Source organism: Dromiciops gliroides, chromosome 2 (genome assembly GCF_019393635.1).
Source record: "Dromiciops gliroides isolate mDroGli1 chromosome 2, mDroGli1.pri, whole genome shotgun sequence".
Taxonomy (NCBI): domain Eukaryota; kingdom Metazoa; phylum Chordata; class Mammalia; order Microbiotheria; family Microbiotheriidae; genus Dromiciops; species Dromiciops gliroides.
In genome coordinates this window covers 275,074,720-275,096,287 of record NC_057862.1, presented here as the reverse complement: position 1 = coordinate 275,096,287, position 21,568 = coordinate 275,074,720, and the positions used below count along the sequence as shown (strand labels likewise).

The 21,568-nt window shown below is 33.6% G+C and overlaps 1 protein-coding gene across 3 annotated transcripts in view; it reads left to right on the top strand.

Annotated features, from left to right (window-relative positions):
• Positions 1–21,568, top strand: part of TRIM9 (tripartite motif containing 9) — a 143,099-nt gene that overhangs the window by 85,883 nt on the left and 35,648 nt on the right. For all 3 annotated transcript variants that reach the window (XM_043981957.1, XM_043981956.1, XM_043981955.1), the window contains exon 7: positions 5,454–5,592. In XM_043981957.1, the coding sequence (XP_043837892.1) occupies positions 5,454–5,592 (139 nt within the window). The remainder of the gene's footprint in view (positions 1–5,453; positions 5,593–21,568) is intronic.

Genomic DNA, 21,568 nt, shown 5'->3' with positions numbered 1-21,568 from the left:
GGATTAGGATGACATAATAAAAATGTGTAAATATATGAATGAATAAGTAGAATTCAGAAAAAAATTGCACATGCATGCTAAAAATTTTAAACTACCATTAGGTAAAGTGTTCTACTATGTGATGACCATATAATCTGAGCAATCTAGCTTTATGTAACCTTTAGTAAGAGAAATTTAATTAGCAATTAATACATATTTTCACTCAATTATTACCCTTTAAAATAGAACTTAAAATAATAAATAATAAAATACAAATGATTTTTTAAAAAACTGAACATAACATATCCATTGTTAGCACTAATTTTAAAAGAAGATAATTATTATGTAGAGGAAAATTAAAAGAAGTTCATTAGAATGTACTCCTAGAAAAGTGGCTGCCCTTTATCATTTAAAACAACGATAAGTTTCCAAAGAAGGTAAAATAACAGCAACAATAAGGAGAATTACATATCTTTTCTGGGAAACCCTCACAGAAGGAAAAAAAAAGTTACAAAGATGAAAGAAATGAGCAAAAAAAACAATACAATGGATAAAATGTTGGGGGAGTGGTAAAGGAAAGGTGTAAACATTTGTGGAAAGAAAGAGCAATACAACAAAAACTAGATTTCTTATGAGAATGTAATAACCACAAGAACTTCCAGTGTGATTAACAACAATAGGTAGCACTTATATAGAGCTTTAAGGTTTATAATGAACTTTACATATGTTATCTAGTTTAAAGTTCAGTAAAAATAATTAAAGGAAGTTCTGCATTCATATATATGTATATACATATATACTACATATTTATATTGTCAATTCCCAAGTTGGCTTTTCTGAATTCTTCAAGAAATGTGTGTATATGTATACATACATACATACATACATACTTTTTTTGTGGGGGGGGGGCAATGAGGATTAAGTGACTTGCCCAGGGTCACATAGTTAGTAAGTGTCAAGCATCTGAGGCCAGATTTGAACTCAAGTCGTCCTGAATCCATGGCCAGTGCTTTATCCATTGTGCCACCTAGCCACCCCCCCCATAATGTCTTACATAGAATAAAAAAAAGTTTTGTACAAATAAAACCCATGAAAGCAGGATAAAAAAATAAATGATCGGGGCAGCTAGGTGGTGCAGTGAATAGAGCACTGGCCCTGGATTCAGGAGTACCTGAGTTCAAATCCGGCCTCAGACACTTGATACTTACTAGCTGTGTGACCCTGGGCAAGTCACTTAACCCCCGTGGCCCCGCCAAAAAAAAAAAGTGATTAACGGAGGCAAAAATCTTTCCATCAAATATTTTGTGAGGCAGCCTGTTACAATGGAAAGCCGAAATTGTCTTTTAGTTCTCTTTTCTTAGTCTACACACTCTTATGATCTTTGATAAAGGTCTGTATCTAAGACATACAGGCAACTAACAAAAATGTATAATAACAAGAACCCTTCCCCAATGAATAAATGTTCAAAGGTTATAAAGTTATCAAAAGAAAAATTGCAATCTAGCAACACCTTTTAGAAAAATTGTTCCAAAGCACTAATAGGGGAAATGAAAATCAAAACAACTATGAGCTTTCATGTCACTCTCAATAAATGGCAAACATAACAAAAAGGGGAATATTTAATTTTAGAAGGGTTGTAGAAAGATGATCCACATTTTTACTGGACCTGTGAATCAACCCAAACTTTCTGAAAAACAATCGAGTTATGTTTTTTTAAAAAGATTAAAATGTTCTTTGACCCAGAGGTACTACTGCTAGGCATATATTCTCAAAAAATGTTGGAGATATAAAGAAAGATTACATATACACCAAAATAAACTACTACTAAAAAGCTGCAGATATAGATACATATATCTATATCAGCAGCTTTTTATTGGGTAAGAACTACAAATAAAATAGTTCAAAGGATTGATGAATTACTAAAAAAATTATGGTTAATGAATATAATAAAATATTACTATGCTATAAGAAAAGAAGAATCACAGAATTTGAGAACCTGAAAGGGCCTTGGTAGCCATCTAGTATTACCCAAGACAAAAGGAATCCTTCCCATAACATAACTGACAAGTAGTCATCTAGTTTCTGATTGAAGACCTCTGAGTAGGGATCACCCTACACCTCTCTAGGCAGCCCATTTGACTTTATGATACCTCTAACTGTTAAGAAATTTTTCCTAACATCAAACCTAAATTTGCATCTTAGCAACTTCTATTCATTGGTTCTGCCCTCAATGCAAGTCAAATAAAATAAGCCTCATCCCTCCTCATAATATTCTTTCAAATAAATTGCATTCCTCTTAAAGTCTTCTCTTCTCCAGGTTAACATGCCTAGTTTCCTTAATAGATCTTTACATAGCATGGACTCAAGTCCCTTTATCATCTGGAAAAACTCCCAAATTATAAGTTGTGGTGTCCTTTTTCTTTTCTTTTCTTTTCTTTTTTTTTAGTGAGGCAATTGGGATTAAGTGACTTGCCCAGGGTCACACAGCTAGTATGTGTTAAGTGTCTGAGGTCAGATTTGAACTCAGGTACTCCTGACTCCAGGGCCGTTGCTCTATCCACTGCGCCACCTAGCTGCCCTGTAGTGTCCTTTTAAAAGTTAAACCATGGTGCCCCCAACTGAACACAAAACTCTATATGAGGTCTGACAAGGACAAAGTACAGTGGAATTGTCGCTTTGCTATTCCTGGAAGTTATGTTCCTCTGTGCCCAGCATCACATTTACTTTTTTAGCTGCCATATCAAACTGCTAGCCCATATTGAGCTTACAGTGAATGAAAATCCTAGATCCTTTTCAAAACTGCTATCTATGCCTCCCCCATTTTATATTTGTGAAGTTTGATTTTTTTGTATCTAAGTGCAAGATTTTATATTTATCCTTACTTAATTTCATTTCTTTAGATTCAGCCCAGTGCTCTAGATTGCCAAGACCTTTTTTTGAATCCAAATTCTAAGATTCACTGTTACCTATCCTTAACAAATGTACATTATCTTCAAATATGATGAGCTTACATCCCATTTAGGCTTTTATCCAAGTCATTGATCAAAATGTTAATCTGAATAAGACCATGTACAGATCCCTAGGGTGGTTTACCAGGAACCTGACTTCTTAATATCATACAATTAAAAACTACTCTTTGAGGACAACCATCTAACAAGTTTGACTCCATATGATTGTATTATTTGTCTAACTCACATTTTTCCATATTTTCTACAAAAATAGCATGAGCATCAAACCCATTGCTAAAACCTAGATAAAGTATTTCTATAACACTTCCTTCATCTATTCATTTAGTATACCCATAAAAAGGAAATGTTAATCTGGCAAGGTTTGTTCTTGATGAAATCTATAATAGCTGCTTTCCTTTCTATATATTCTCTTACCATCTTTTTAATTATCAGTTGCATAATTTTTCCAGGAATTAAAGACAATCTCCTCAACTTAGTATTTTCACATTCTGTTTCTTCCTTTTTTGAAAAATAGAACAATGTTTGCTTTTTTGTGATCTTGTCTTATTGCTACCATTTTCCACAATCTAATATCACTGAGAGCGGTTGAGTTTCAAGTCATTCTCGATCCAACAATGTAGTTCAACTTAGCCATGTGACTAATAGGGGAATTAGACGGTTTCTTCCTTACTTTGTTATTAGCTCACCCTTAGTCATATTCTCACTGTCATTTCAAGTGTGAAGGTCATTCTTTATAGAGAAAATAGAAGTAAACATTGAACATCTGCCTTTTCCATATTGTCATTTATAATCATTTCAAGCAAACATCTCTTCTCCTTTTCTCCTCTTTATAGTTAATAAATAATATTATTGTTCTGACCTTCACTTACGAGCCTCAGCCCATGCTAAGATTAATTATTTCTTCATACTATTTTTACAGGACTATCTCATCCCCATAGTCATCCTGTATTATTGAACTTTATATGCATATTCTATAAATTTTACTTCTAAAATCTAGATTTGTGGATTCTCCTTCCTCTATTTAAACAAATTTCATTTTACTTTTCATTAGAATTGCTTTACTTTGCATCCTCACAACTCCTTTCTTGCGTATCTTTCTTTTCCCCTGAACAGACTTCCATGAAAGCATTTTAGTCCATGATATCTTTCCTCTTTCCTCTTTGAAATCTGCTTTCCCCAAATCTATAGACTATGTTGAAGCTATTCTTTTTACTATCACAAAGGATAGAATGATCAATAATCCCAATTTATATCCCAGCAACTCTTTCCCTCCCTTTTACTAATAATTTGATCCAGAATAGAATTTCTCCCTGTTAATTCTTCCACATTTTGATGGTTATAATTATCACTAAAGTATGTCAAGAAATTATTAGCTTCTCTATGCCAAATAGGGATGGGGTCTAGTTGATATCTGTATAATTGATGTCCCCTGTCTCTTCTATATTATGTTTCTGGGCCAGGTTTGAGATTTGTTTCTCAATCTCCTTTTCTATTTCCTCTTTCTTGGCTTGGAATATTTCAACCCTAGCAAGCTTTAAAATATATATAATGTAAGGTATGAGGGGGATGAGTTTCTCAGTAGCTATAGTGTAGTTACAGATAGCTGATAATATATTAATAAGTATAAACATCTTTTCCTTTTATAAATGTTTACAATATGACACCTTTATGATTTAGTGAAAAAAAATTTGACCATGCCTTGATATGATTCTTAAAAGTTAACAGTTCGAGAGTTTGTTGGTTCAGGAGAGCTGAAGAAAGATCTAGCAGTCAAGGAAGAACCCAGCTCTTTGCCACTTGGAAGAGGGGGAAAGGAAAGTTTCTTCCCCTCCTTTCCACTTCTTAGACATTGTGTCAAACAGTGCTACTTACCTAGAAAGAGATATTTCATCTTGGAGAGTAACAAAGCTGTCAGAAGCAGCTTTAAGGAGCATCACCTCTACTAGTAGAGAAGAGAACCAAATATAAACTCAAAAGAAAGCTAGCCCCAGAAATTGAGTGGAGCTACAGAAGAAACTCAAGTTATAGAAATAAACAAACAAATAAATAGGTAAATAAATATTTGTGTGTATGCACACAACACACATATATGTATATGCACATGTTCATATATGTATCTGTATTATGTACATATGTATATACACACATATACATATATTATAATAATATAATAGTAGATAGATTGATAGATAGCCTACAGGGCTAGATTTGTGAATTTCCTTAACCATATGTATTCCCTTCACATGTGCTTTCTTCTCATTGTACTCACTTTATGCCCATTCTTCCCAAGGACACTATGCATTTGTGGGAGAATGAAAACCAAGGTATTGTTGTTATAATGTTATTCTAAAGAGATGTTACCAAACTTTCAAAAAGTTTCAAATAAAATAATAATCATAGTCTTATGCTGACATCATAAATCTCATTTAAATGTCTCAAAGCTCTTATCCTAAAAATGTTAGTATTAAAATGTGATATTTCCTTTTTATTATTTTTTTTAATCAGGAGGTGTATGTTGGAAAGGAAACAATGTGCACAGTGGATGGTCTTCACTTCAACAGCACATACAGTGCTCGAGTCAAAGCCTTTAACAAAACAGGAGTCAGCCAATACAGCAAGACCTTGGTCCTTCAGACATCTGAGGGTAAGGCACTTCAGCAGTACCCCTCAGAACAAGAACTGTATAGCATCTAAAATAACTGGCAAAGTCCAAGCAAACACTACCATTGGCCCACATTACTGAACATTTTTTTTTAGTCTAATATCTATATATTTGTCACAAAGTTGATACTTTTCTGCTACTTTGAACAATATGTGGCATTAAAATGTGAAAAGTCTGCTGCTGCCCAAAGTTTACATGTCAATAATTCCAATCAGTTTGAAAAGGTAGATATAGAGAGCGAAAGAGAGAGGTGATAGAGAGACAGAAATAGGGATAGGTAATTTCAGCTAACTCTAGATTAATACTCTGAAGAAATGTTTGTTTGTTTTCAAAAGTGCTCCTCTCATCATTAGGCTTTGGAACAGGTTCCCATTCCCAAAAGATAAATGCCATTTCTAAATTTGTTCAGATGTTTTTAAATGTCTTTGTAGCTCTTGCTATTTCCTTAACATAATCCATAGAATCTTTTTAAAAATGTTATGGGGGTGGGGGTTGTTTGTTGTTTTTGTTGTTGTTGTTATTGTTGTTGTTGTTTGTTTTTTGCTCAATGGACTTTAGGTAAAAGCATGCTTTGTTTGAACATGGCATTCAGGAAGAGTTTATATTCATTGTAGCAGTACTGGAATGCTCCACTTTCTCATGCAAAGTTAATCACATTCACATGGGGAATAAAATTAACTGGAAATACCAAATATAAAGAGAAGAGTGAGGCTGAATTCCCTCATCATCTCCATCTTTGTCTACCTGTTTGATCTAAGGTTATATAGCACTAGCTTCCAAATCCAGGAAATATTCTGCTCTTTCTTATATGGCTCACTGTATCAAGCTCAGAAAATAACCTTGAACCTGATGGCCAGTCCTAATATCTTAAGCATTTTGTTATTTATTTTATTTTAAAAGTATGCAATACAACTCATGTGAAGGTTTAGAGACTGCCATCAGTGTCAAAACATTTTTCAAACCATCCAAATGAAGTTTTACTCTATAGAAGTAGAATCACTATAGCCTTCATGTTTCCCTTTTTTATGTTTTCCAGAGCTTTTTTCTCAATTTTCTTTTGTAATGTATGGTCCTAAAACACTGAGAAGTATGTTTGTAAGAGTAACTCCATGATGTGTTTGAAAGATGTTTATTTGGTAGGAAAAACCCCTGCAAATATGTAAATTGTGTTGTTCAGAAACACTTTGGGCCACATTTTCATAATTTCTATATGGATAAAGTTGGCATTTTGGAAACATAGTTTTCTCTCTTGGCAGAGCTATTCGTTTTAGAGTAAATGTTTTTATTCTTAAAGAGACATATTGATGTTTTTTTTGATTCTTATGAAAGAGGTTATTCTAACTGCCCTTTGAATAAATATCAAAACAGCTGCCTTAATTTATATGTCTTTAAACCAACTGAATAGTGATGAGTAAAAAAGACAAATAATGGAAAGAATTTACATTGAGGCTGCTATTTTATGCCATCACACTCCTAGGAAGACTATTTCTGTTCATCATAAAATATGGCCCAAAAGTCCACCAAAAATATAAAAACTTTATTAATATGGTAGGTGGAAAACTTAGGATTCCCTTTTCAGAATACTATATTAAGGAGATACTTAATTTATTTTAATGTATCTAATTCTGTATATTTCAATAATACCTAATGAAGTGAAGGAACTGTAAAGTAAAATAAATGTCCTGAATTTTAAACTTGCACGGTTTCTATAACTATAGAAATACAAAGAAAATTCTATAATCCTATAGCTATTGCTCCACATAAGTCATATTTCCTATAATAAAATAAAATTCACATGTATACTTTCATGAAAATCTTGGTCTGTTCTGTGTCTTTTTCCCTTTTCTTCTTCCCATAGTAATATTCACAGTAAGGTAAGTTATAACTTTAAAAAGCATAATTTTAAAAAATTAGACTTCAGAAGAATACCAGTTGAATTTTTCAAAATCCCACTACAACTAAGTTTAAGGAAGATAGAAAACTTTAAATAATGTGAGTCTTTGACACATGTGGAGCTTATAGTTTTACTGAGGGAAAAGAAACAATATAGATAACTGCGACACATAATATTACATAACAGATACAATGTAGAGCTTCAATGTGAAATGCTATGTGAGGTTCATGTCATTAATAATGGAGAAAAGGTATCAGAAAAGACACCATGGAATAGACAGCAATTAATTTGAGCTTTTAGCAGTAGATAGCAATTGAGTAAGTAATGATAACAATTAGCATGAATAAAAACCATGCAGGCAAAGAGTACAAGAACTGTTTGGGGACAGACAGTCACGTTTGGGGTTGGCATAGAGTACATGAAGGAGAATAAAATGAGATATGACTGGAAAGACAAAGCAGGAGGTGGTTACATCATATTGTGAAGGGTCTTGAATTCCAAAGAAAGGAACTTAAGTTTACTTAGAAAATAGAAAACCACTTAAGATATTTATAAAAGAAATTATATGGCTATATCTATTGTATGTACAAGAAAGCCTAGGGATAATAGTGCATGGATAGGAACTAGCAGAGATTCAGAAGTGGGAAGCTAATTAATTTATTATAATAAATTATAATTGCAATAGTACAGGTGAATTTTAATGAAGGATTTAACCAGTAAGACTAGGGAGTAGTAAGACTACTCATACTAGAAAAGTAAAACTTGGGGAACAGGGATGGATTGGATTCATATTGTAAATGTGGAATTGAGAATAATTGGCAAATATTTAGATAAAAGATTTCATAAAATAAATTGTTATAAAAGTAAAAGCCAATAAAGTTGTTTTGTAAAATGTTGCTTTCAGAGTTCAGAGAATGCTGTTAGATGGAATTTGCTTTTTTAATGATGTTCCATACTTTTAATTAATTTTCTTATATTTTGTTAGTTTTTTGCACATTTCTCTTTTCCTGTAGGTTACAAGCATATGCATGTGTTCCACAAATATATGTTATCTTGTAAATCCCTATGAATAGGTAACCCATTTCTAAACTGATAAAGTTCAAACTGTATATATATATATATATATTGCTTTTGGTAAGTGAGTCAAATTTTATTTACAGGCATTTAAAATGAATTTTAAATCACTTGCCATGACTATATTCTAAGATGTCACAACAACAATATAATAATAGCCAACATCTATGTGGTGCTTACTACTTGACAAGCACTGTGCACTTTATAATTATTATCTCATTTGATGTTCACAACAATTCTAGGGGGTTGGTACTATTATTAACCTCATGTTACAGATGATGAAACTGAGGCAAATAGAGATTAAGTGACTTACCCAGGGTCACACAGCTAGTCAATGTCTGAAATCACATTCGAACTTGTCTTATATGATTGCAGGACCAGTCTTTAATCCATTAGCCCTACCCTCTGCCCAAGACAAAGAATCCTTTTGTAGAGTTAGGGTTTCTACCAAAGAATATGTTGAAATAATTATAAATTCTGACTTTTTGAAAGCAAAATGAATAAGGTTTTGTTTGTTGTAAGTTATAATCAAAGCTAAAAAGATTCATGTTTATATTTCTAATCTGACTGTTTTCTTTTCAGTAGGTTTTTTTTATATGTACCTGCCTGGGCTTGTCTTCAAGATATTATTTTTAGTAGCTTCCTCCTTTGGTTATCTGGGTTAAAAACACAGGAAAATAATTCTAATTTTACACAGAGATCATTTTATGCTAACATTCACTAAAATATACACTGACATTTTCATTTGTCCTTTACAGAATTTCTATTCTCAGGTTCCCTAAAAGATTTTTTAAGTATTATGTAAGCTGTTGGTAGCAAATGTTTATAAGTTTAGGCCAAGAAATGAAAAAGAATCTCCAAAGTCATGTGACTAGAAAAACTCTCCCCCAAAGCCACTAAAGCTTTTCACCTAAAAGGGAATTATAAACCATTTTTTGAATTATTACAGCTAAATCTTTTTTTCTTTCCAAATCTTAAAAAGAAGCAAATAAATCCATGAAAAGGTAAAATTCTTTTAAGATTACCACTTCAAAACTCTCTTACCATGCTCACTCAACTTGTCCCCCTTCCCCCCAAACTGCCTGAATTCACTCCTAAGAGAAGGAGAAAAAAAACCATGTAGGCTTGCAGAGGGTACATGCCAGTGACTCTTCATGGGTTAATCCCCACTCCCATTTCACAAGAAGCACAGATTCTAGCCATATGAAAAAAGAGAGCAGAGGGAGGAAGCAGTCAGGTACTTGTGGCAGTTGTATCAAAGCTGAAGGAAAGTGAACAGAAACTTAACTAGGGCTAGCTTTGTCTTGTCAGAAAGTACTTGGGACAGGGACTTAGTGAAAGGAAGAAGGCTGTTAGGCTTGCAGCTAAATCTCTGGAATCTACCTACAAGCAAAGGGGGAAGGGGCATGAAAGTGAATGACTCAGCACCTAAGGAAATAAATAAACAAAAAGGATCCTAAAATCAGCATATATAATAAATGAAACCCCAATGAGAATAAGACTTTGAACGCATATAATAATGAGAGTAAATCAATGCCTGATGAAAAACAAGATCTTATGGACTCTCTAGAAAGCATGGAACAACAAAAAATTCTAGAATTATTGAAAAGGAAATGAAATCTATAAAAAAGAAATTGGTGTTGAAAAGGAGCTACCACCAGCAATAACAACAACTAGCACTTAAATAATTCCTTATGGTTTGCAACGCATTGTGCAAATATCTCATTCTATCCTCAAAACAACCTTGGAAGGTAAGAACCATTATTATTACAATTTTACAGATGAGGTTAAGTGGCTTACCCCATTCATAAAGTTATGCAGTATTTTAGATTAGATATGACCTCCAAACTTTCTGATTCTGGTTCAACACACTTATCTGCCTTAAAGCAGGAATTAGCAATCTCAATGCAGAATTTAAAAATAAAAAGAATCATAAATTAATAGATTAGGAAAAAAATAGATTAGGAAAAAAATTGAATCTAGAGGCATGAGGATGACTATGTAAGTCAAAGAACCTTACCTGGAAGATAGTATGCACAAAAATTAAAATAATTCCTTCAGGAAGTATTTATTAAATGCCTACAATATGCCAGTTATTGTTCTAGAACCTGGGATACAGAGAGAAAAATGAAACAGACCTTACCCTCCAGAAGTTTATAAATGTAAATATATCTATATGGGAAAAAATATGTAAACCATAGTGAAATTCAAAAAAACACAAGGTAAAGAGAAAATAATGGAGGAAATGGCTATTAGCAACTGAAGGTATCAAAAATAGGAAGTGACATTTGAGCTCAAGCAACAAGTATGCAACATTTGTTATGTGTGAGCCACTGTGGTAGCCTATGGAATATATTTAAATATAAAAAAGAAACAATTTTTGTTCTCACAGAGCTTGTATCATACAAGTAATTCCTAAAGTATTTGTGTAACTTTAAGTATTAAAATTCTACATTGTACTAAGACTTTTGGGCCGTGCTGTATAGGACACATACATATATAGAGAGAGAATAAATAAAAAACAAATACAATTAAGATAGCAATTATATTGTGATTTTAAGGTTTGCAAAGTGCTTTACAAATGGTATTTCATTTTATCCTCACATAAACCCTGGAAGGTACTATGACACCCATAGTGTTTGACACAGGAGTCAACCAAAGGTTTTCTTGCCTTCAAATCTGGCTTTCAATTCACTTTACCACCCATCTTCCCTAACAACAAAGTAGTTAAGGAGGGAGGGCATTAGCATTTGGGGGAATCCAGAAAGGCTTAATGTAGGAAGTGGATCTGGGGCTAAGTCTCAAGGAAGGAAAAAATTCTTTGTGGATGGGTATAAAAAGAAAGTCCATTCCTGGCATAGGATATGGGCCAGTGAAATGACATAGAGCCAAGAGATTAAGCCCTTTGTGTGAGAAACAGAAAAAAACCCAAAAAACAACTCTTTTGGCTGGCTCATACTGGGTGGGATGGGAAGCAATATATATTCATGCCATAAAGATAGATTGGTTCCAAGTTGTGAAGGACATCAAAAGTCAAATAGAGAGCTTTATATTTTATACTAGGAACAATGGGGGGGGCACAGAAATGTATTAAATAGTGGAGTGAAGTGGTGAGGTATATATAAATGGTTGATTAAAATGGAATAAAGTGGGGCAGCTAGGTGGCGCAGTGGATAAAGCACTGGCCTTGGATTCAGGAGGACCTGATTTCAAATCCAGCCTCAGACACTTGACACTAGCTGTGTAACCCTGGGTAAGTCACTTAACCCTCATTGCTCTGCAAAAAAAAAAAAAAAAAATATTTCAGGTCATTAGATATCAGCTGTGTGAAGTCTAAGAGATATTGCTGTGTTGGAAATAATAAGATTTGAGCCTGGATATTTAGGATGAGAGAGAAATTTAGAAGGACACAGAAGTTATAGACCTTGGAGACTATAAGAATTGTGATAGCCTTGATAGAAATAAGGAAATTTGAGGAAAGGATTGAGTGTAAAAGATAATGAATTCTGTTTTTAACATGTTGACTTTGAGATTGGAAATATATAATAGACCATGTGGAGGGAAAGCTCAGAAGATAAAATAGAAATGGATATTTAGATATGGGAGTGATATGCACATACAATCATTAAACCTATCAAAGTGGATGAGTTCATTAAGAGAAAGCATAGAAAGGAGCACCTAGGTGGGACAGTGGATGAAACACCATTCCTGGATTCAGGAGAACCTGAGTTCACATCCAGCCTCAGACACTTGACACTTACTAGCTGTGTGACTCTGGGCAAGTCACTTAACCCTCATTGCCCTGAGAGAGAGAAAGAGAGGGAGAGAGAGAAAGAGAGAGAGAGAGAGAGAGAGAGAGAGAGAGAGAGAGAGAGAGAGAATAGAAAGAAAAAATGGTTCAAGTGGAAAGCTTGGGGTAAATCCACAATTAGAGGATATGATATGGATGATGAGACACCAAAGTAGACTAAGGAGTGATCCCATTATAGGAGGAGAATCTAGAGAGAGTAGACATAAAGATGGTGACTGGACCCATGATTTCATTGCTTTAGTGAATTTCTCATTCAGAAAATTACTTCTACCAACACCCATTGTCAACTTCTCTATAACTTATACTTCTAGATATTTGCCTACAGCACTGAAAGTTTAGGTAACATGTCTTGGGCGACACAATCATTATGTTTCAGAGGCATAAATTGGGCCTGAGGCTCCCTGAACCCAATGTTAGCTCTTTATCCATCATATTACTCTGCTTTAGGAGGGAGTAGTGTCATGAAAACCCAAAAGGAGAGAATACATAGCAGAGTGAAGCCAACAGTCAAATGTAGAAAACAGGTCATAAAGGATGATAACCTGGCCAGGGTTGGGGGGGAGGGCAACAGAATGGGCAATTGAAGTATCATTGGAAGCTGGAGGGAAAGTTTATTTGAGTAATAAGATCAGAAGTGATATTACAAAAGTTTAGGAGTGAGTAAGAGGAGAGGAAGTAGAGGCAATATGTATAAGTAACTTTTTCTAAGAGTTTGGCTGAAAAAGGAAAGAGTGATTGATAATGGCTTGAGGAGATGGTGATGTCTAGTACAGAATTAATTTGTGTTTTGTTTTGTTTATTTCTGTTGTTTGATTTTTTTTTTTTTAGGATGTGGGAGACATGGGCATATCTGAAACCAGTAAGATAGTAACTAGTAGACAGGGAGAGATTATGATTGAGGATGACATTTATTGGAGAAGACAGGAGAGGATGGGAATAAGCTCATACATAAAGAAGTTGGTTACTTCATTATCAGAGACTAGAGGAAATGAGAAAAGGGTGGCAGATGAAGTCAAAGGATTTTGAGATGAATAAGATAAAGAAAGAAGAGGGAAATCATGTTGAATGATCTCTTTTTTTCCCAGGGAAGAGGTAAAGTCCTTCCTCAACTATGAAGGTAAGGAAGGAGAAAGGGAGAGAGGCTTGAGGAGATAAGAGAAAGTTGGGAATAGCTTCTGTGGGGTGGAGCCTAGAAAATCAATTAGGGAAGAAGATAGTAATGATTTGTCTTGCTGCAGTGAGGGTCCGTTTGAGATCAGATATCAGAAATACATAGTATACCCAATCATATTATTTGTTTGATTTCTCACCAGTCTATGTAGTAGCACATGAATGGATGATGGGAGTAATGAAAAGTTTTAGTTTCCTAAGGGATGGATAAAAGCAGGACAAGGAAAGAAGGGATTTGTATGTAGAGTATGTAGAGTTTGTAGAACTAAATTCATTAAATAGGGGATCAAAATGGATTAAACCACCTAACCTCTGTATAGGTGATTAATAGCTTTTGTGGGACAGAGTTTCAGGGTGGTTGGTTCCATAAATGTGAAGATAGAAGGCTCAAGTATAAATGAGGCTGTTCTACCAACTTCATGGGTGAACAATAAGGGGACAACAATTCCTAGAGTCTGGGGAGGGAAGCTAAAGGGTTAAGGAAGAGATTGCAAAGAGGAGGGATGAAATCAAAGATATTGGAAAAAGGAATATTTTCACCCTAGCAGGTGAAGGAAAAAGGGGTTTTGCTGAAGGGCATTTCTGTGGGAGAGGAGGTATCAAAGAACTCCCTAATTGACAAAAATTACTTGGAAACTAGAGAACATTTTAAAAGAAATTATGTTTAGACCAGATGTTTACACCATATTCTATGACAACAAAAAACTGAAAAGAATTAGATCAGGTACCTTTCACAGCTATGAATAGGGGGTTATTTTTTAAATAAGAGATATGGGTACTCACAAAAGATAAAAGAGATCACTTCAATTGCATGAAATTGTAAAACTTCCACATAAAAAAAATGTAACTAGTGTACAAAGGAAGTAGTCAATTGGAGGAAATATTTTTGTCAACTGTCTCTTAGAAAGTGAAATAATAAAAATATGGCCATTTCTGAAAAGATAAATAGTCACAGAATAAGAACAGTTCTCGAGAGAATTACAAGCCATTAACTACCGTATAAAAGAATGTTACAAATCACTAATAATAAGATAGATCCATATTAAAATAACTGAAGTTTTACCTCACATTCAGAAAATTGATAAAGATGACAAAAAATGGGAGTAGTCAGTTTTGTAAGTGTTGTAATTATTCTAGGAGTCAATTTGGAATTATTGAAGTTCTTACAATGTATGGAATTTTTTACCTTTGGCCCAAAGATTTACCTGCTAAGCTTATACTCCAAATAAGTCAATAATAAGAAAGAAAGACCCTATATAAAGCCAAAATATTTATGGCAGCAAAAACTGAAAATGTAGGAGAATATTGATGGCTAAACAAATTGTGATAGGTGAATATGGTTGGATATTATTCCATATAAGAAATTATATATATATATGCATATAATATATTCACATATATAGTGACTATAAAGAACACATATAAAATAAAGTGAGATGAATCAGAAGAAAAATATATGCGATGACCTCAATAATATAAATGGAAAGAAAAAGGGAGGATTGTACTTGTGATTTCATTAAATTAGAAAATTCCCTGTAATAATGGAAGTTAGTACAGTTTCTTCCATTTACAGTTGTAAAAAATTGCCTAAGGCACTGAGGTGTTAAGTGACTTGCCTGAGATCACACCGGCAAGTATGAAGTTTTCTTGACTCTCAGGGTAGTTCTTTATTCACTCTCAGAGTGGTTCTTTATTCACTATATCACTGCTGCCTGCAGTTATATTATAACAATAATAGCAACATAAAGCTGTATAATTATACCAACTAAGCTTGACCCCAAAAAGGAGACAAAAGTATGCACCTTCCTCCCTTCATTGTGGAAATATGAGACTATGTTGGCAAAACCCTTTATGTATTAGATTTGATGGGTGTTTTTGTTAGTTTTACTAAACTGTTTTTCCCTTCTTTTTTATTCCTTTTTATAAGGGATAACTCTGTAGGAGTTAAAATTTAATGATCACACAGAACAGAAATATTGGAACTGTTCATTTTGTATATACCATTATCATCAAATACATTGACATTGATAAGTCTTAGAGTTGGTTAAAAGTTGGCAATTTGATAGATTTCTTTGTAAAACAGATATAACTATGAAAACTGTATATTACAAAACATTTGTAATAATTCTTCAGTACTCAAAGTTCTTGGGCTCAATATCTCTGTAAGTTCATAAAACCAAAACCTTATTTAAAAGAAGTTGGAAATCAGGCAAATTTTTCTATTTTTATTTCTCTCTGACCCTGATAATCTTGCTTTCTTCATTCCCACGAGAAAATGGAACAGAACACAATTATTATTATTCATACAGCTCAACTCACTGAAGCTGTTAATTGGCCCAGCAGGAAGGTGGTAATTCTTTGTCCTGGAAACCCCTTTCACTTCTCCATAAAGCAATAGGAGTTCAGATTCAAGCCAAGTTCCCAAAGGCAGAGGTGATGCAGCTTCTCTTTCTGATGAATTAGAGCATGGGGGTCCTTTAGTACCTACAGATTGGCGTCAAATAGTTTGGAAGGCATATTTAGTTTTTATCTTCAGTAATCTACATTTATTGGCAATTCTTGGAATTGGCTCTTACTAGTAGAAACATCTCTATTTACTCTGCTACATTTTCAGAATATTTGTCAGAACTCCCTTGTGGAATTAGAGTGTAAGATATCATTATATATCATGTCTCCTCAAGAAAAACTAGAATATCTCCCCCACAAGTACAATGGCCTTGTTTCATTCATCTTAATTTCTCAAAATTCAAAGTTATTCTAGGGAGTATGCCTTAGAATATCCTCTGAAATGCCAAAAATATCATAAATGCTCCTTAATCATTTCATCCTTCAACCCAAAGTAAACCTGTTATATCTCTTGTCACATAGGCTAGGTTCCTCTCTCAAACTCAAACCTTGACTTTATGGACTTAAACAAAATATTATTAGCAGTCTTGAAGTTTATTGGAATTATCAAATAATACAAAGACATAAATATATAAATATTATTTAGAAGACTGCTATGGGATTTATAATGAAGGTCACCTCATGCGTGGGAGGAAAAGGAACTGCCAACTGCTGTTCAGTTTGATTTCTGCTTTAGTCAACTCCTGTCACAGAAACTTGTCTTCTCTCCTTTTATTCACTGTTTCAGGTGTTCATTTGCTGTATCTATCATCCCCAAACTTGGGTAGAAGTCTCTTCCTCAAAAGGAACTTACAATATAAATTGAATTCTCAGAGCCTGCCAGCATTCTGACCAGCAAGATTTTCTCTCTTAGCAAAGTGATCTAAAGACTATAGGCTCCTTAGGAAGTGATCTAAAGACTCTGGGATCCCAAGGTGTCATGCACACCCTAGTGATAGTGGTATTCATCAACCTAGAGTTACAGGGGGAAAAAGTGAAGGGTTTGCCAACAGACCTTAGTTTCATTTTCCTTTAGTAAATTTTATGATATTTCAGTAAAAAGGAGGCTTAACTCAAAAGACTTGACTATAGTATCTTGTGTGAAGAGCCAGGAGACATTGATTTTTACAGGGTAGATTTTCATCCTGAAGGGTTTTTTTTTAAATTTATTCAGGGGCTTACTGGGTCTAACAGGATATAGTGTAGTCCATAATGCAGAAGTACATATAATCTTCAGAAAGTTCCATAATACCTTGAAAAAAACCATAATGGTTCAGAAGTACATTTCTGTGGGATTTTTTTTAATGACACCTGAAATATTATAATGATATATCCAAACCTCGACAATCTTGTTCTTTTTCTGGATGTTGTGCAGGGGTTTGGAAAAAGAGTATTGGGAGAATGAAAAGGGAAGGCCAATCATCTTACAGGAGACAGGATGTCATAGACCTAGAACTGCAAGTTCTGCAAGCCATCAGGAGAAAGATTTTCACATTCAAAGGAAAAAAAAAACATTCAAATAATTCAAAACTATTCTGTTCCTACATGTGCGTGCACGTGCACACACACACACACACACACACACACACACACACAAGATAAGAGAATGGAATGAAGAATAATGAAGTTTAGGATGTAGCCTAGGGTGACTTTGCAAATCTGCACTTAACCATAAATGAAAAAAGAACATTTAATAATAAAAATAATTTGAAACTTTTTCTAGAAAGAAAACCAGAACTGAAGAGATTATTTGCTTTTCTAACACCCCAAAGAGAGGATGGATAATATAGAAAGTGAGAGAAATTCATTTTGGAAAAGGACTCAAAAATAGAATTAAAAAAACAAATGAATCAGAAAAAGGCAGGAGAGAAAAAAGGACCAATAACAACATCCTAAAAGGAAAGGAATAAGAAAGAAGAAGTCATTAGGGGAAGGGGAAGAGAGCCAATGAGATTAAAAGATTAACTAAAATAATTTAATACTGTTTTTTTGTTTGTTTTGGGGGCAATGAGGGTTAAGTGACTTGCCAAGGGTCACACAGCTAGTGTCAAGTGTCTGAGGCCAGATTTGAATCCAGGGCCGGTGCTTTATCTACTGAGCCACCTAGCTGGCCCCTTTCATACTGTTTTTACAGCAGAAAGAATCATAACTTAAAAAATTTAGACACAAATGGAAGAAAATATCAACCTAACTCATAACTTTAAGCTTAAATGGATTAAACAATCCAATTAAACAAAAAGGAGTAACAGATTGGGGGGGGGGATCCTATAATCTATTGACTAAAAGAAACACATTTTAATACTATTTTATTTTTTCCACTTACATGTAAAGACAATTTTTACATTCATTTTTTCTATAAAATTTTAAGTTCCAAATTTTCTCCCCCACCTTTCCTCCCCTCTCCCTAAGATAGTAAGCAATTTGATATGGGATATATATATATATATATATATATATATATATATATATATATATATGCAATCATGTAAAGCATATTTCCACCTTAGTCATGTATAAGAAGAAACAGAAGAAAAGGGGAAAATGCAAAAAAAATAAATAAAGAGAAAACAGTATGCTTTGATCTGCAATTCAGACTTCATCAGTTCTTTCTTTGGATGTGGACAGCATTTCCCATCATGAATCTTTTGGAATTGTCTTGGATCATTGTACTGCTGAGAAGAGCTAAGTATATCATAGTTGATCATCACAACATTATTGCTATTACTGCATACAATGTTCTCCTGGTTCTGCTCACTTCACTTTGCATCAGTTCATGTAAGTCTTTCTAGGTTTTTTCTGAAATCTGCCTGCTCACTATTTCTTATACCGCAATAGTATTTCATTACATTCATATACCACAACTTGTTCAGTCATTCCCCAAGTTATGGGCTTTGAATTCTTTACCACCACAAAAAGAGCTGCCACAAATGTTTTTGTACCTGTATGTCCTTTTCTCTTTTTATAATTAAAGAAATATTTTAAAAACAAAGAGATATACAAAATAAAACTGAGAGGATGGAAAAATTTTACTATGCATGAAGTAAATTTTTAAAAGGCAGTAGTTGTCATAATTTTGTCAGGCATAGCAAGAATAAATATTCACAAAATTAGAAGTAAAGAAGGAAAACATGTTATGTTAAAAGAAACCACAGATAATAAACCAATATCAGTCATATATTTAAATCCTTCAAATACTTCAGCATCCAAATGTATAAGAAAAACATCTGAGTTTTGAGAAGACAGAGTAAGACAGTTTAAAGACAGGAGACATTGATATTCCTTTATCAGTTTTTAATAAGTCTAACAAAAAGATAAACAAGACAGGAAATTAAACTGAGCAAATTTCTGGAGAAGGTGAAGTTAAAATATTTATGGCATCTAAATGGAAAAATAAAAGAATATATGTATATTTTCATGTATAAATATATATGTATATATAATATACATACATACAGAGAGAGATTTCTTTGCACCACAGGGATCTTATACAAAAATTGACTATATGTTAGAGAACAAACATATTGCAAACAAATGTAAAATGGCAGAAATTGTTAATATATCCTTTACAGACCATAATGCAATAAAAATAGAAATTGGTTCAGGGACTACAAATAAAAGATGCAAACTTAAATGGAGACTTAACAATGAAATCATATCTTTACAAACATAGGAGATTAATGAATTTAATATATATATATATATATATATATTTTGCTGGGCAATGAGGGTTAAGTGACTTGCCCAGGGTCACACAGATAGTAAGTGTCAAGTGTCTGAGGCCAGATTTTAACTCAGGTACTCCTGAATCCTGGGCCGGTGCTTTATCCACTTGAATATACTTTTTAAAAATTAGAGTATCAACAAATAAGCAAACCTAAAATAAGCACAAAAAAGAGAAGATACTAAAAACTAGAGGGGAAATAGATAAATTAAGAGGCAAAAACCATAGAAATGATAAATTAAACTAAAACCTGGTTCTGTGAAGAATAATAAAATTGATAAATCTTTAGATTTTCTGATTTAAAAGAGAACAGAAAATTAAATAAAATAGTGAATCGTTGTTGTTTTGGCCTTCATTCCCAAAGAGGATCATGACATCAGGTGATGTCATGACTTGCACTGAATTGGATTTAAGTGAGGGAGGGCTGTGGAAGGTCATCAACCTTACTCTCCTCCAGAGCCATCTGGGTCCAGTGGCAAGATAGTCAGGATGACTAGAGATGGCCCCAGATGTTTAAGGCAATTGGGGTTAAGTGACTTGCTCAGGGTCACACAGCTAGTATGTGTCTGAGATGAGATTTAAACTCGCAATTTAAGGGCCAGTACTCTATCCACTGTAACATCTAGATGAGAATAAGGTAGGCAAAATCACAGCAAAACCAGAATAAATTAAAAGAATCATCAGAACATACAAGTATATACTAACAAAATGGAGAACACAAAGGAAGGAAAGGAATATCTTCAAAAATATAAAATACCCAAACCATTAGAAAATTAGACAAACATCTTAAATAATCCAATCTCAGAATAGGAAATAGCTTTAAAGCTTTACAGGAATTACTATGGTGGGGAGGAGGCACAGAACCTTTGATCCTGATAGATTCAAAGGAGAATTCTGTCAAACTTTTAAAGAACAGTTAGTACCCATACTTAACACATTATTCTCAAAAATTGAGAAATAAAGCATCCTACCAGACTCCATTTATGAGACAAATATAGCCCTAATACTTAAACTAGGGAAAGATAAAATGCAAAATGAAAACTATAGGACAATATAATTAAAGTACAGACACAATGATTTATCCAAGAAATCACTTTTATGACCAAGTGGTATTTATACCAGGAGTGAAAGGATGGTTCAATGTTAGGAAATAATCAACAAAATTAATCATACTAAAACATCCCAAATCCCATGATCATCTCAATAGATGCCAAATAAGCCTTTGACAAAGCATAACACATTTTTTTTGTTGTTAAAAAAACTCCTATAAACTATAGGCATGAAGGGACCTTTTATAATATCACAAAAAGCATTTATCTAAAACAAAAAGCAAGCATCACACTAGAACCATTTCCAATAAAGATGGGAGTGAAGCAAGAATGCCTACTATCCACACTATTATGTGATATAGTTCTGGAAATGCTACCAAAAACAATAAAACAAGAGAAAGTAATTTAAAAATTGAATATTGGTAAAGAGGGATAACAGTATCTTTGCTGGTGATATGATGGTTTTCTTGGAAAATCCCAGGGAATCAGCAAAGATACTAATTGAAACAATGAATAGCTTCAGCAAAGTTACGGGCTGCTAAATAAATCCTCAAAAATCAACAGCATATCTATATAGTATTAATAAATTCAAGAAGCAATAATAGAAAGGGAAATTCCATTCCAAGTAATTGTGGAATCCACAAACTATCTGGGGATCAACCTCCCAAAGTACACAAAAGATTTGCTTAGATTCAATTACAAAGTGTTCCTTAAAGAAATGAACAACTTGAATCTTTGAAAGTCAGAGAATTTTATATTTATTGATTATTTATTATAATTTTAGGCAGATCAACTTGACAACTGAGAAGAGATTGAATTGGAGGAAGGAGACCCTTAAAGACTTGAGGCAAAGA